Genomic DNA, 12,593 nt, shown 5'->3' on the forward strand with positions numbered 1-12,593 from the left:
TCCTGTTCTCCTGTCTGGCATGGGTTCACATGCAAACCCTCCTGCCTTCCCTTCTGTGGCTCGTCTTGGTTCATACTACCACTTTATTTTTATTTATTTATTGATATAGCACTGGTCGCTCACAAGCATCAGGGTGCTAACATATAAACAGTTGGTACAAAACACGTAATCATGGGACAATATGCTCAAGTATGTGGTTAACAAATCTGAAGATGGCCACCAGGGTTGGAGTTAGGAAGAGGACTGTCATTGGATGGGGGCAGTATGACCCAGAGTACAGTTATTGGTTTAGAGGAGAAATGCAGTTTTGACGCTAACTTGAAACTGTTTTTCATTTTACCGAGGATTCCTGGCCTGACCACAGGGAATATTCATGAGCATGTGAATCCATGCCAGACCCATGCTGCGGAACAGGAGTTACAGGTAAGTAACTTGTTCCTTATGTTCCATATAAACCAGATTCCTGTTTCTCTTTTTAACCGGGGGTGAGTTCCCCTTCCCCAGATTCAAACAAGATTGTCAAGCAATAGTTAAAAATAGAAAGGTTCCGTCTTGCAAAAAAGTTCTAATGATACATTTCTTCTTCCTCCAGAAAGTCTCTCACTTAGACTTGACCAACAGTTCAACATATTCAACAATTCTTTATCTCCCCACTGGTAGCAGAGAGTTCAACACAACTTCTTAGAAAACAAGAATACTTAGACATTTTGTCTGTATCAACAAAATGCTTTTGTCAGGATGATTCCACAACAATTCACAATATACTTTAGTGGTCTTGCCACTTCTTATTTTATGTTATTGGACATTTGTATGGTGCGTATACACAAGTGTTTCCAGGCACCACAAGACAAGAAAGGGGTCGGAGGGGAGCAGTGGGATCTCAAAGGTAGAGAAACCAAAAAAAGAACAACAAAAAACAGTTATATTGGCCTTGTGACAATCGTACCGCTCATATCTTCATAGTCTTTAACCACAACACAGTACTTCAATGTCTTATACCTGATCCCCTCACCTGCCAGACCTACCACTACAAAGTCCCTGTCCTGGCATACTTGCCTGCCAGCACCAATGAAACCTTCTAACACTACTGTGATAAAGTTTACTTCAAGCAATTTAGCAAAGTGTTTTGACTTTCCACAATTCAGTTTTGACTACTTCTGGGAAGACATGAAATACATTGGTGCTGTTTGTTCTGCACTTGTGATTGCCACATGCAATGCAGGTTATGCTCCTCTCTTCCTGAATACTTTCTATCAGGAAGGCAGCTCTCTAGCCACTCTTGTTTTCCCACTCTTATATTAACCAAATGCTGATAATGCATTTTCCTCACATGTGCTCTTCTTTGGCGTAGACAATGCTTGTGCAGGTCAGTCCCAGTTATTGCTTCTTCCTCACTCTGGCAATAGGGTTTACAAACAACTTGTTTCTTAATTGCCCTCTCTTGGCTTTGGCAATGTTGGTTCTTATAAACTCGCTTTAATATTGCCATATTTTGGCATTGGCAATGACTCTGACCTTTACAAGTATAATGATATGTCTCTTGTCTGTTCCTACCGTTATTATTCTGCCACTTCAAGTTCCTTACATCAGTTCAATATTCAAAAGTATAAAATGTGGCCTGCAAGCAATCACGGAGCGTTCTGGGGGTCACATAATGTAAGTGAACTCACCGGGTATCGCATATGCGTCTGCTTGCTCCGCTGCCTCTGGGTCTTCTGCTTTCTCTGCTGCGCACCACCCAGCAAACTGCTTCTTTCTGTTTCCCACGGCCCACGCCTGTTGGTAAAGGAGCGTTCCTCATGCTTGTCTGCCACTAGAGTTCACCTTACAATGGGGAAAGCCTTTTAACTCAATTCTTCCCGCTCCGCAACTTCAGCATGCAAGGTCTTTGAAGGTAGAGCTCTCTCAGAAATGGCATCCGATCTGCAAATCACAGGAGCTCTGGCATCTCTGCTTTCCTTCAACTGCAACGTGGTAACTACTGCAATCACTACACCTCCCACTACTGCACTCTATGGCCTGCACCTGAGGGGGTCTTTTATACTTCCTATGCTGCCTCAGATGTGGGTCATTAGTACTACTAGACTACAACTTGCAGTCCTGTGCCTCTGCATCCATCTTTCTCGTCCCAGTACTTTGGGCATTGTGGGACTTGAAGTCCCCAATGTGCAAATTACCTTTTCTTTCACAGTCTCAATTTTACAGTAAGCCATTAAGATGGTAGGGTCTTAAGGGGAGTTATTAAAGATATTTTCCCATTCCTCCTGACCTGCTGCCTCCCACCCCCATGTGATCCTCCTACAGAACACCGCCCCCAGGGTCAGGATCAGGAAGCGTCTGCCTTTTCCTAGCCAAATGAGGAGGGTCTCTGGCCAGGTTTTCTGGGGGACTCATGTCTGATTCATCACACTACCCTCAACATTCTTCTAAAAAGCAACGTATTGGTTACCTTCACAAATCATCTAAGTGTGATACTTTGGCTAGCCTCAAAGTTTCTAAGTGCATTTCATCGCCTACCCTCAAAATTCTTCTAAGTGCAACACTTTGCCCGCCCTCCAGATTCTTCTAAGTGCAATACATTGGCTACCCTCCTATATCCATCTAAGTGCAATACGTTGGCTACCTTCACAGTTCATCTAAGTGCAGTACATTGGTTACCCTCATGAATTAATCTAAGTGCAGCACATTGGCCACCCTTACAACTCATCCAGCTGCAGTACATTGCCTACCCTCACAAATATATCGAATTGCAACACATTGGCGACCAGAGACATCGCTAGAGTCCCAGGTCTTTTGGTTGTAGCCCCAGATAGAAACTCGGGGGCTACAACCAAAAGGCTAGCTAGCCGCAAGTCCCGGTAGTAACGACATTAGTGTAGGCCTGGATCTTTGCCAGACCTGTTGGCCACCCTCACAGCCCATCCAAGCGCACTACATTGCCTACCCTCATAAATTCATCTAAGTGCAACACATTGGCTACCTTCACAATTCTTCTAAGTGCACCACATTGGCTAGCTTTGGAGCGCAGCAAGAATAGTGGCTATGCTCTAAATGTGCACTAAAGTTGATTAGTTGCTATGGGCTAGATGTGTGCCTGAGTTCACAACAGTGGCTATCCTCTAGATATGCACCTGACTTCAATACAGTGGGTAAACAATACCGCCTACCAAACTTTATCCGCTATGTAATTTACATTACATTAAAGAAACAAATGTTGTCTCTTACCTGACGGTTGCTGCAGACAGCTTAGGGGCTTGGCTTGGGCACCCAGAGCAAAAAGGCCAATGGGAGCTGTCCTTTGCCTTTGGCCCTTAGCCGGATGCCCGGGCAAGGCATCCCTGGGCCCCTCTGTTGGGAGGGCTGCTACCTCAAGGAAGCGACCAATCACGGGCCGGGTGGGTGGGAATAGGACTGGGCAGGGAGTTGGGAGTGAAGGAGGCACGGGGACCAAGGAACATAGGGAATGGAAGGGAATAAAAAATGGCGGGTGCCACTCACCCCATACCTGTGCGCACAGCACAGAGAGAGAGCAGGACCCGCTCGCACGTGCCTGCAGCTGCTGTAAAAGAGCAGCTCAAGCTCAATGCTAGAGTATGCTCTGCTTCCTCAAGGAAGCAACCAGTTACGGGCCGGGTGAGCAGGAGTGGGTGCAGGTAGAGGATTGGGGATGGAGTTGGGGGCAAGGAGGCTCAGCGAGCCCAGAACACAGGGGAATGGAGAGGAAAGAAATTAACAATTGCAGGGAAGTAAAGCCTTAAGCTTCACTTCCCCTGCCTTTTGCTCATTTGTCATAGGGAAACTGATCAGTCCTTCAGATAATCAGTGCTTGGAAACTGTTTCCCTTTTATCTATTACATTTATGTAACTTTTTAACATGCACACAGCATCCTACAATGTAATGCAATAAGGGGTTAATTTTTTTTATTTTTATTTTTTTTTTTTATTTATTTGTTTTTGGTTTTTAAAAGAAAACCTTTACAAAAGAATAGTGCATTTCCTTAAATAAAATACAAACGGTTCTCGGAAACCAGGGAATAACTAGAAAAATTTCTTATTGCCTTAGTCTTTTATATTTGGGATTTTTGGTTACTTTTATATGTGCCTAAGGTCGTCCACAATTCAGGAAGGCAAAGGTAAACCTCAGGTACGTCCAATTGCTGATAAAAACTAATAATTGTCCCTGATTGGACAGCTACTGGCTGTTTGGTGCAGATTCTTGCCATTGGTGGGCTTGGACTTGCTTCCACGCTGGATTTTGGATAAGAAGAGAAGTCCTGCAGCCATTCCTTCAGATGAGCGTTGGAGCCAAGGATCCCTTGTAAAAGAACAGCCAAATGAAGATCCGAAGAATACTCCAAAAAGAGGCCCGGCATCCATTCCTATGTCTGGCCTGGTGATGCCCTGTTTGACTACCTGATCTGCAAAGGAAAACCCAACCTCTAGCGACCCCCTAGTCGACCCATCCAGTCTCTTGGGGAAATCAAAGTCAGGGGGGCAAGTAAACGGAAAGCATTTGTCTCCCCCTGTCCTCCATAGGTTAACATTGAGAAGAGCCTCTTTGTATCCTTCCATTCAACTGCTTTTTGGGCGGCGATCCAGAGTAGTACAAAAGAGCACGATTTACTTACCTAGTACATTTGTTGCATCTATTCTTCTGAACAGTCACCAACACAAGTAACTTACCTGCTACAGATACATTCTGGGGAGAAGCATTGGGGCTATGTGACTTTTAGGCACAAAGCTCCATTCTTTTTAGGGATTGGACTGCTGAAGTTAGGGAATATAATTTGTGACTTCGCTGCATCTTCAATGCACACTTTACTTGCCTCCTTTTGTAATGGCTTGGCAGGTAAACAATGGTCTAGAGGGTTGCCCAGAGCAATGCCAGAGGTTCGGATTAATTTCAAACCTTCCAGCCATCATCTATTCTGTTTGATGTTGCCTTTTTACATTTCATTTTCAAATAATTTTTGTTTACCACATTGTGTACATAGAAGTGTCTACATTTTTTCCCCCATTTTGGAACTTTCTTTGTTCATTATCCAATTTCCAAAGAGAGATTTCTTTTCAGATTTTTGGAAATTGTCCCTCTCCTTCTTTGCACCCATGCGAATAAACACACAGCCACCACCTCTGCCCTGAAGAGGGGGGAGCAGGGGGCCCCCGCTTTGGACATCTGTTAGGTCTGCTCCATGAACTTTGCTGCGCACATTTGCCACCATTTTGGCTTGGATTCCCTGTCTGAGCAAGATGCTCGCTTTGGCTGAGCAGCCCTCCAGAGTGTTCTGGTGTAGGTGGCGGTTTCTTATTCTCCTCCCGTTTTCTATACTACTATGGGAGCTTATTTAAGATGAGGGAGAAATCAAGTAGAAGAACAAATCACTTGCCTCTTGATAATGTTATTTCTAATTGATTAGTTCTCCCTCTCACATATTCCTTTTTGCACCTCTTGAACTACTTTGCATGTTGAATAGCTCATACATCTCATATGTTCTGCAGTCCCTAAACTGCAGAGTGCTTAAGAAAAAGGCAGAACTGGGGTCACGGGTGCAGTGTCTGATATATACTGGCCGCATTGTCACATCCGTCTTTGCATCTCAGCAGCACCAGGTGGAGCAGACGCGGAACCCGCTGTGCACCCTGGTGTCTTTAAAAGTTTCCAAAGACTTTTGACACTAATAGAATTATCTAAGATGAGTAATATATGGGAAGATTTACAAATCTTTCAGACAAGACATTACTGAGAGTTAAATAACTTGTACATCTCCCTCGTTTTTCATCTAACCACTGGCAACTGTTGAGGCAGACCCTGGCTCTTTTCTCAGCTCTGGTCATCCAATTTAGTCACAAAATAGTTCACTACCTATGTACTCTATATCCTGATACAACCCTACCAAGATATTGCGATTACAATATTTCCCCAAATAATGCTGTCTGCCTATCCTAATAATGTCACCTATTGGTGACATTATGGACAAAGGTAAACCGGCACGTCTCCTTCTGCTAGACGTGGCGGCTGCCTTTGATCTCGTCAACCATGATATTCTGGGCAAGCAACTACAAAACGCAGCCCACTTCTCCCCTCAAGCCACAGCATGGATTGAGTCCTTTCTCAAAGGCAGACTCATGAGATTTTTCTCTGACTCTACTTGTGCTTTTCCCACCACGATACATTGTGGAGTCCCACAGGGCTCATGTACCGCACCTACCCTGTATAACATTTTCACCCTCCCCCTCTTCAATGACCTGGATCACCGTGACATAGCCTTCACAAACTATACCAACGACACACAAGTACTACTACCACCCCCCCTCGCCCCCCCTAAACCGGCATCTACAAACAAGATGCTGCAGCCCTAACCAAAATCTACACAACCAACCATACTTGGATGGCTGCCAATGGCCTCTGTCTCAATGGAGACAAAACAGAGATCCTTGCGGTAGGCACTAAAGAAACTCTCAATAAGCTCTCCCCCCAATATAGCACCTTCAACATTGACAATACCACTATTACTGCTTCCTCAGCAGTAAAAACTCTAGGAGTGTATCTTGACGCTTCCCTGCCCATGACACGTCAGGTCAGTGCCATAGCCTCTTCCGCTGTCCTCTCCACTAAGATCATTCCTCTCAATCAAAACCCCCCTGTCAATTGCTAAAGTAGGCTCCAAGCTTGACTACTGCAATGCTCTCTTCCTTGGCACTTCCGCCAAAAACATCAATAAGCTCCAGGTTACCCAAAATAATGCCCTCAGAGCAGCTCTGAATATTTCTCAAAGGGAACATATCTCACAGGCAAAGAAAGATGCACACTGGCTGCCAATCAAAGAACGCATTCTCTTTAAAGCTATGGCTATTGCACTCAAATGCCTGTCTCTCAATGCCCCTCCCTACCTTTCTGACAGAATCACCACCAACACCTCCTCCAGACCCATCAGAGCACATCTCTCTAATCTATGTTCGCAAATTGAAAAGATCAAAAGCAGGAGGCTCCAGCTTTCAACACCTAGCCCCTAAAAACTGGAATGCCCTCTCTACAGCACTCAGAAATGAAAAATCATACCCTGTCTTCTGCAAAATGCTGAAAACCAAACTGTTCAACTAAGTGTGTCTTTTTGCCACCTGCATCTCTCTCCGACTTGATATGCTGTTCTTTTGTAACCACAGAACATGCATATCTCTCTTTGCTTCTAATTTATGTATGCAATGCTGCCGAAACTTTGTAAACATGTTCAAGTAAGCTTTTCTGTAACAGCGCCACGATGCCCCAGGGCTAAATTAAAACAAATATCCTTTTGTGTCTTTGTTCCTCCTAGCTTGTGAACTTTGGAATTTTATCCTCTCCGAAATGAGAAACATGTACCACTGTTCGGGGATTTAAAATCATATGACAAGTACCTCCTATGCCTTGAGGGGAGCCCCTAAGGGGCTACACTCTCATCACACCACCATTGTTGCTTAAACCTCGTATGTTATTGCACACCAATGTCTAAATGCCTAGGGCCTAGTGTCACGTGCTGCATACATCTGTATTGTCAATGTCTCCTCCTCCATCTCAATAACCCAAGTTCTCCTCTCCAACAGGTCAATGTTCATTCATAGTCTCCTCTACCCTACTATTGTTGTTCACCTGGAAATTAGATTACTTGGTGTTTTGTTCTTTCTGCAGTATTTTTGGTTGAACCACTAGGTTTACTATAACAAATGCCTCTAAAATAAATATTACAAATAAGTGTATGACATTTTAAGGATTACCTGCATTCAATTTATTGGGATTACATTTGCATGTCTTATTTTCTTTTTTTGTAATAGGTATTCAAAGAAGAGGAAGAAGCAATCAAGGTTGACCTTCATGAAGGTTGCGGGAGAACCAAATTGTTTTGGTTAATGGCTTTAGCTGATTCCAAGACAATGAAGGCAATGGTTGAGTTTAGAGAGCATACGGGTAATATACCTTTACACTAAGAATCCCTATGTTTTGATATTTCTTCGGAACTTTAAAACCTTGGATAAATACTGCATATTAACTGGGTTTTTTTTAAAGATGGAGGCATTACCAGCAGTGATGGGGATCGCGGGGTGCAGTCTATACATAAACGTTGTGCTTCTATTCTTTTGCACGTTTGTAAGACATTTTTCACCTTAGCCATTTAGCCATTTGAAAGTTTTAGGTTTGAATGGCCAAAGCTGTCATAGATAATGTATATCATATGTGGGTAACCATTCAAACAGTCTGTTTTGGTCCAAGACGGTACGTTTATAAGCAATGTATTAATACTGCTTTTAAAGTGGTAGACCACCAATGTCAAAAGGCAGAGGCCAAATTATTCCTTTGAGTGTCCATTATAGAATGTTTGCTCTTGAATTGATGCTTACTTTTTAAGATGACACAAGCATGAGGTCAACCACACATATCGTATTCCTACGTCCTGTCCCCTTTCCTCCATACTGTATGGGCATCCCTCGCTAGGGACAGGAAACAGAACCCTTTTCACCAGAAGAAATGGTCTTCACCTTTAAATTTAGATGCACGTGGGGGCGTGGTCCTGGGAGCATGCGCTCCCCTGACTCTGCCCACTGGCGCCACTCACCAGTCCTCTTTTCCACGGGAACGGACCACTTTCACCAACGCTCCTGGGTTCGGCCTTCTAATTCCATGCATCCTTCCCTGGGAGATTTTCTTTTCCCTTCTTTCTTCATAGCAATTATCAGGGATAATACTCTGTTCTCTAGTGCCACGCTCCTCCCTGGCACATATCGACGACAGCGGGTTTCAGCAGGTGTCCAGCCTTCGAGGGTTCCTTCCTCACGTCAGATCCCCACACACTCTGCCTCTGGTGCCTTGGCCCGACCATGGCTGGGACAGCTGTTCTGCGTGCGACGCATTGACCCCACGCTCACTGAAGAACCATTTAGCTAGGTGGAGGAGTGTTAGAAAGATCACTGCCAGAAGACATCAAGACATACGCGAGGAGGAAGACCAGGCCCAAGGTAGGTGCTCTGTTCTCCTCTGAACCCTGCAAGGGTGACTCCTTCCTTGGGAAGCATCCAAGCGGGAGGGGCCTTCCAGGTCCAAGAAGGGGACTAAGGCTCTGAGAGCTACCAGCCAACAGACCGCGGGTGTCTCAGGATCCTCCCGCTCCCACCGCTGAGGGGCTGCAAGGCTCTAGTACCGGGGTACTCCCAGAGGGGCTCTGCTCTAACACCGGGCTTGCTCCCGAGGGGGCGCCTATATGCTGCAATAGCACTACCAGTGTAATGGCAGAGGGCACTTTGCCTCCCAGGTCTCTACCTGAGGTGCAGGGAAGGTCTGTGCCTTCGCTTCTAAACGAGCAGGCGGGGTCTGGATCCAGCTCGTCAGGCAGCAGGCACGTGGCACGGAGCATGACAAAATGGCCACCAGGCCAGTCAATATGGCGGCGCTCCTGGAGCCTCCTCAATCTATAGAGCAGGCATGGGAATGCCTGTCGAGATGGGACTGGACAATGACAGTTATCTGGTCCACGTCATACCCAACCAGATTGGCTAAGGGCGGTACACAGACCCCAGCTTAGTGCAACAAGGACCGGCAAGAGCACACCAGCCACAGGGCCCAGCTCCGACGCAACCAAGCCCTTCACCAACATGGGAGCATCGGTTCTCTGAAAAGTTCCTTGCCCTCATGAAATCGCCTCAGTTGGGCACTATCCTCGGGGGGTCATCAAGGACATGCTCCCTCCTGTACCACCTCAAGCTCCGACCGTGGTCCAGACCCCGGTTCCAGTTCAGGCCCTCGTTCCCATGCTCACACCAGTCACGGCGGCTCTGCCCCCCCGCACGCCACAGCTGCCCATGCCCAGCCCGCCGCCAGCAGCTCCCTCCTCAGCGAAGGCTTTCCACGAGAGGCTTTCGGGTGTTGCTGAGTACCTGGGGATCCTGCAGTCACAAATTGAACAACCTGAGGCGGGGGTCTTGGCTGAGGTGTTGACCATCCGCCCATCCACAAGAAATGGCATCCCTCTACAGAAGGATGTAGTATCCCTGGCCAGAAAGTGCTGGGTAAAGCTGCATACCACACAGCCTACGAATAAGCACCTTGATGCCAAGTATAGGCAGGCAGACGCTATGTTGGCAGCAGTGAACCAAAACCTTTCGAGGGAGATTGCAGACTTCCTACCGGACCTCCCCGTACTTAGTCAGGCGCGATTCAGGGCAGGATTGGAAAATGCAAAAATAGTGGGCCAGGATATCATGGAGTCCACAGTGGCACACATTGACAACGCGGGCAGCGCTATCTGTGTCGCCACCGATATGAGAACAGCTTGGCTTAAGGCAACCAAGTTTAACCCTTATGTGCAGGACTGCTTTCTCGACCTGCCATTTGAGGGGTGGGTGTATTTGTTTCACTCGACCTAGGACGAGAAACTTGACAAAAAGAAAAATAGCTTGCAAACAGCTAAATCATTGCCAATTTTGACAAAATCTGTGCCCAACGACTATAGCCAAAGTCACCAATGCTCTGACAGAGATCGTACCTTCGGTGGCATCAGGGACTTTCAGGAGCAACGCTCTAGACAGCCTGACAGGTCTCCTAGCCAGCTCAGGCGCAAGCAGCACAAATCTTCTCACAAAGGTTTTTTCCAGTCCCACTCCCAGGCACCAGCCTCGGAGGATAAGAAACTGTCACAGTGACATCCAGATCCGCAAGTCTTCGATGGGGGGTGGCGGCTTGCCCTTCACATCCTCTCCTGCCAGGCAAAGTTTGCAGACCCCTGGATCCTCTCTGTAGTTTCCTCCGGCTTCCGTCTGCCAATACCTCAATTTCCTTTTTCCTCTCCTCTGCTCACACAGATTGGGACGGCAACTCTTCTGGCGGAAATCCGCTCGCTCATTGCGAGTCAGGCGGTGCAGGAGGTTCCAGCTTCACAGTAAGGCAGGGCCTTCTATTCCCGGACATTCGCCATACAGAAAAAGAATCAGGCTGGCCTGAGAGTTCTTCTAGACATTGCTTCCTTGAACCTTTCCCTACCACTTCAAATGTTTAAGATGGTTACTCAAGCACTCATTGCAGAGACACCGTGTGGAGGAGACTCGATGTGCTCCCTGGATCTGAAAGATGCTTACCTGCACGTCCCTATTTGGGAGCCCCATCATTCCTTCCAAAGGCTCAGGATCATGGGCTCTTACTTTCAATACAAGGTCCTCCCTTTTGGCCTTAATTCGGCCCCCAAGGTCTTTACAAGGTTAATGAACTCGGTAGGAGCGCTGATCAGGCCGGAGGGCCACCACTTTTATCCATACCTCGACGACTGGCTCATCCGAGCGGAGTCGCCCGAGGCAGTACATCGCACAGCTTCAGCACTTATGCACATGCTATACGATCTGGGGTTCTCTGTCAACATCAAGAAGTCAGTTACTCCCCACTCAGTCCTTGACATTCCTGAGGATAATTTGGGATATGAGGGCAGAGAGGATCTGCCCCTCAGCAGACACGATCACGGCAATCAGGAAGGCCACAAGGCATTTTCTCAGCAGACCAGTGCCCTCAGCATGGTATGATATGATATGGCATTCAGAGCGTGCCTATACACAAGTGTTTCAAGGCGCGACGAGGCAAGGGAGGGGGAACAAAGGGAGGACCGCCATGATCCTACTAGGCCAGGTGTCATACAGTTTGCGCAAGTGCATGGGAGGGGGAACAGGGAAAGTGCGGGGAGGGGGGAGGGACAGTGCAGTACATGGCATAGAATAATAATGGTAAAGTAACGGCCAGCAGATGACAAGTGCAAAGGTAAGTACAGACAGGTGTCAAAGTGCTGGTAGTGGGACTGTAGGGATACAGAAAACAGTCCCCAAGTGTGTGTGTTCCCAGGCAGGTAGTGTGGGTGGGTGTGACTGGTGGGGGAGGGACCTGGGCCCGAGAACAGAGGGTGGCCAGGTAACCAGCGCAGATTCAGTTTTTGCCGGAGGTCAGCAGAGGAGAGGAGGAGAAAAGGCAGAAGCAAAGAGAAAGGTTTTGAGGTGCTTCCGGAACCAGAGATGGTTCTCCTCAAGTTTCAGGGAGGCAGTTCCAGAGGGAGGCCCCAGCCGAAGAAAGAGATCTACCACCAACTCGTTGATTGGAGAAGCGACTGACCCTAAAGGAGTTGGAGGCGGAAGAACGAAGAGCTCGAGAGGGAAGATATTTAGGAAGAGAGAGTTGAAGGTATTGAGGCCTCAGGCCACAGAAGGCCTTTTGGACAATGCAGAGGGTTTTGAACTTGATCCTCGCAGCCACTGGGAGCCAGTGCAGAGATTTCAGACCTGGAGAGATACAATCCCTGGGCTTGAGGCCAAGGACAAGTCTCTGAATGAGTTGCAGAGGGCGGAGAGTAGAGGCAGGCAGATTGAGAAAGAGGCTGTTGCATTAGAAACAGAGCTCTGGAGACAGTGAGCTGCTGGGGTAAGGAGCGGAAAGATAGGATACCTCTGAGGAGGTGCAGCTGGTAGTAGGACTTCTTAGAGACATCTGAGATGTGAGCCGAGAAGGAGAGTGTGGAGTCGAAGATCACCCCAAGGTTTTTAGCCTCGCAGGTGGAGGACCTAGAGAGGCCGGCCAGAGAGCGACAGGAAAGGAG

At 47.2% G+C, this 12,593-nt stretch overlaps 1 protein-coding gene across 12 annotated transcripts in view; it reads left to right on the forward strand.

Moving 5' to 3' along the window:
* The window catches only part of MYCBP2 (MYC binding protein 2), a 3,160,061-nt gene that overhangs the window by 2,998,401 nt on the left and 149,067 nt on the right, over positions 1 to 12,593 (forward strand). For all 12 annotated transcript variants that reach the window (XM_069639721.1, XM_069639717.1, XM_069639718.1 and 9 more), the window contains one exon: positions 7,810 to 7,942. In XM_069639721.1, the coding sequence (XP_069495822.1) occupies positions 7,810 to 7,942 (133 nt within the window). The remainder of the gene's footprint in view (positions 1 to 7,809; positions 7,943 to 12,593) is intronic.

This window comes from Ambystoma mexicanum, chromosome 7q, assembly GCF_040938575.1.
Source record: "Ambystoma mexicanum isolate Mex_15411 chromosome 7q, UKY_AmexF1_1, whole genome shotgun sequence".
In the NCBI taxonomy this organism is placed as follows: domain Eukaryota; kingdom Metazoa; phylum Chordata; class Amphibia; order Caudata; family Ambystomatidae; genus Ambystoma; species Ambystoma mexicanum.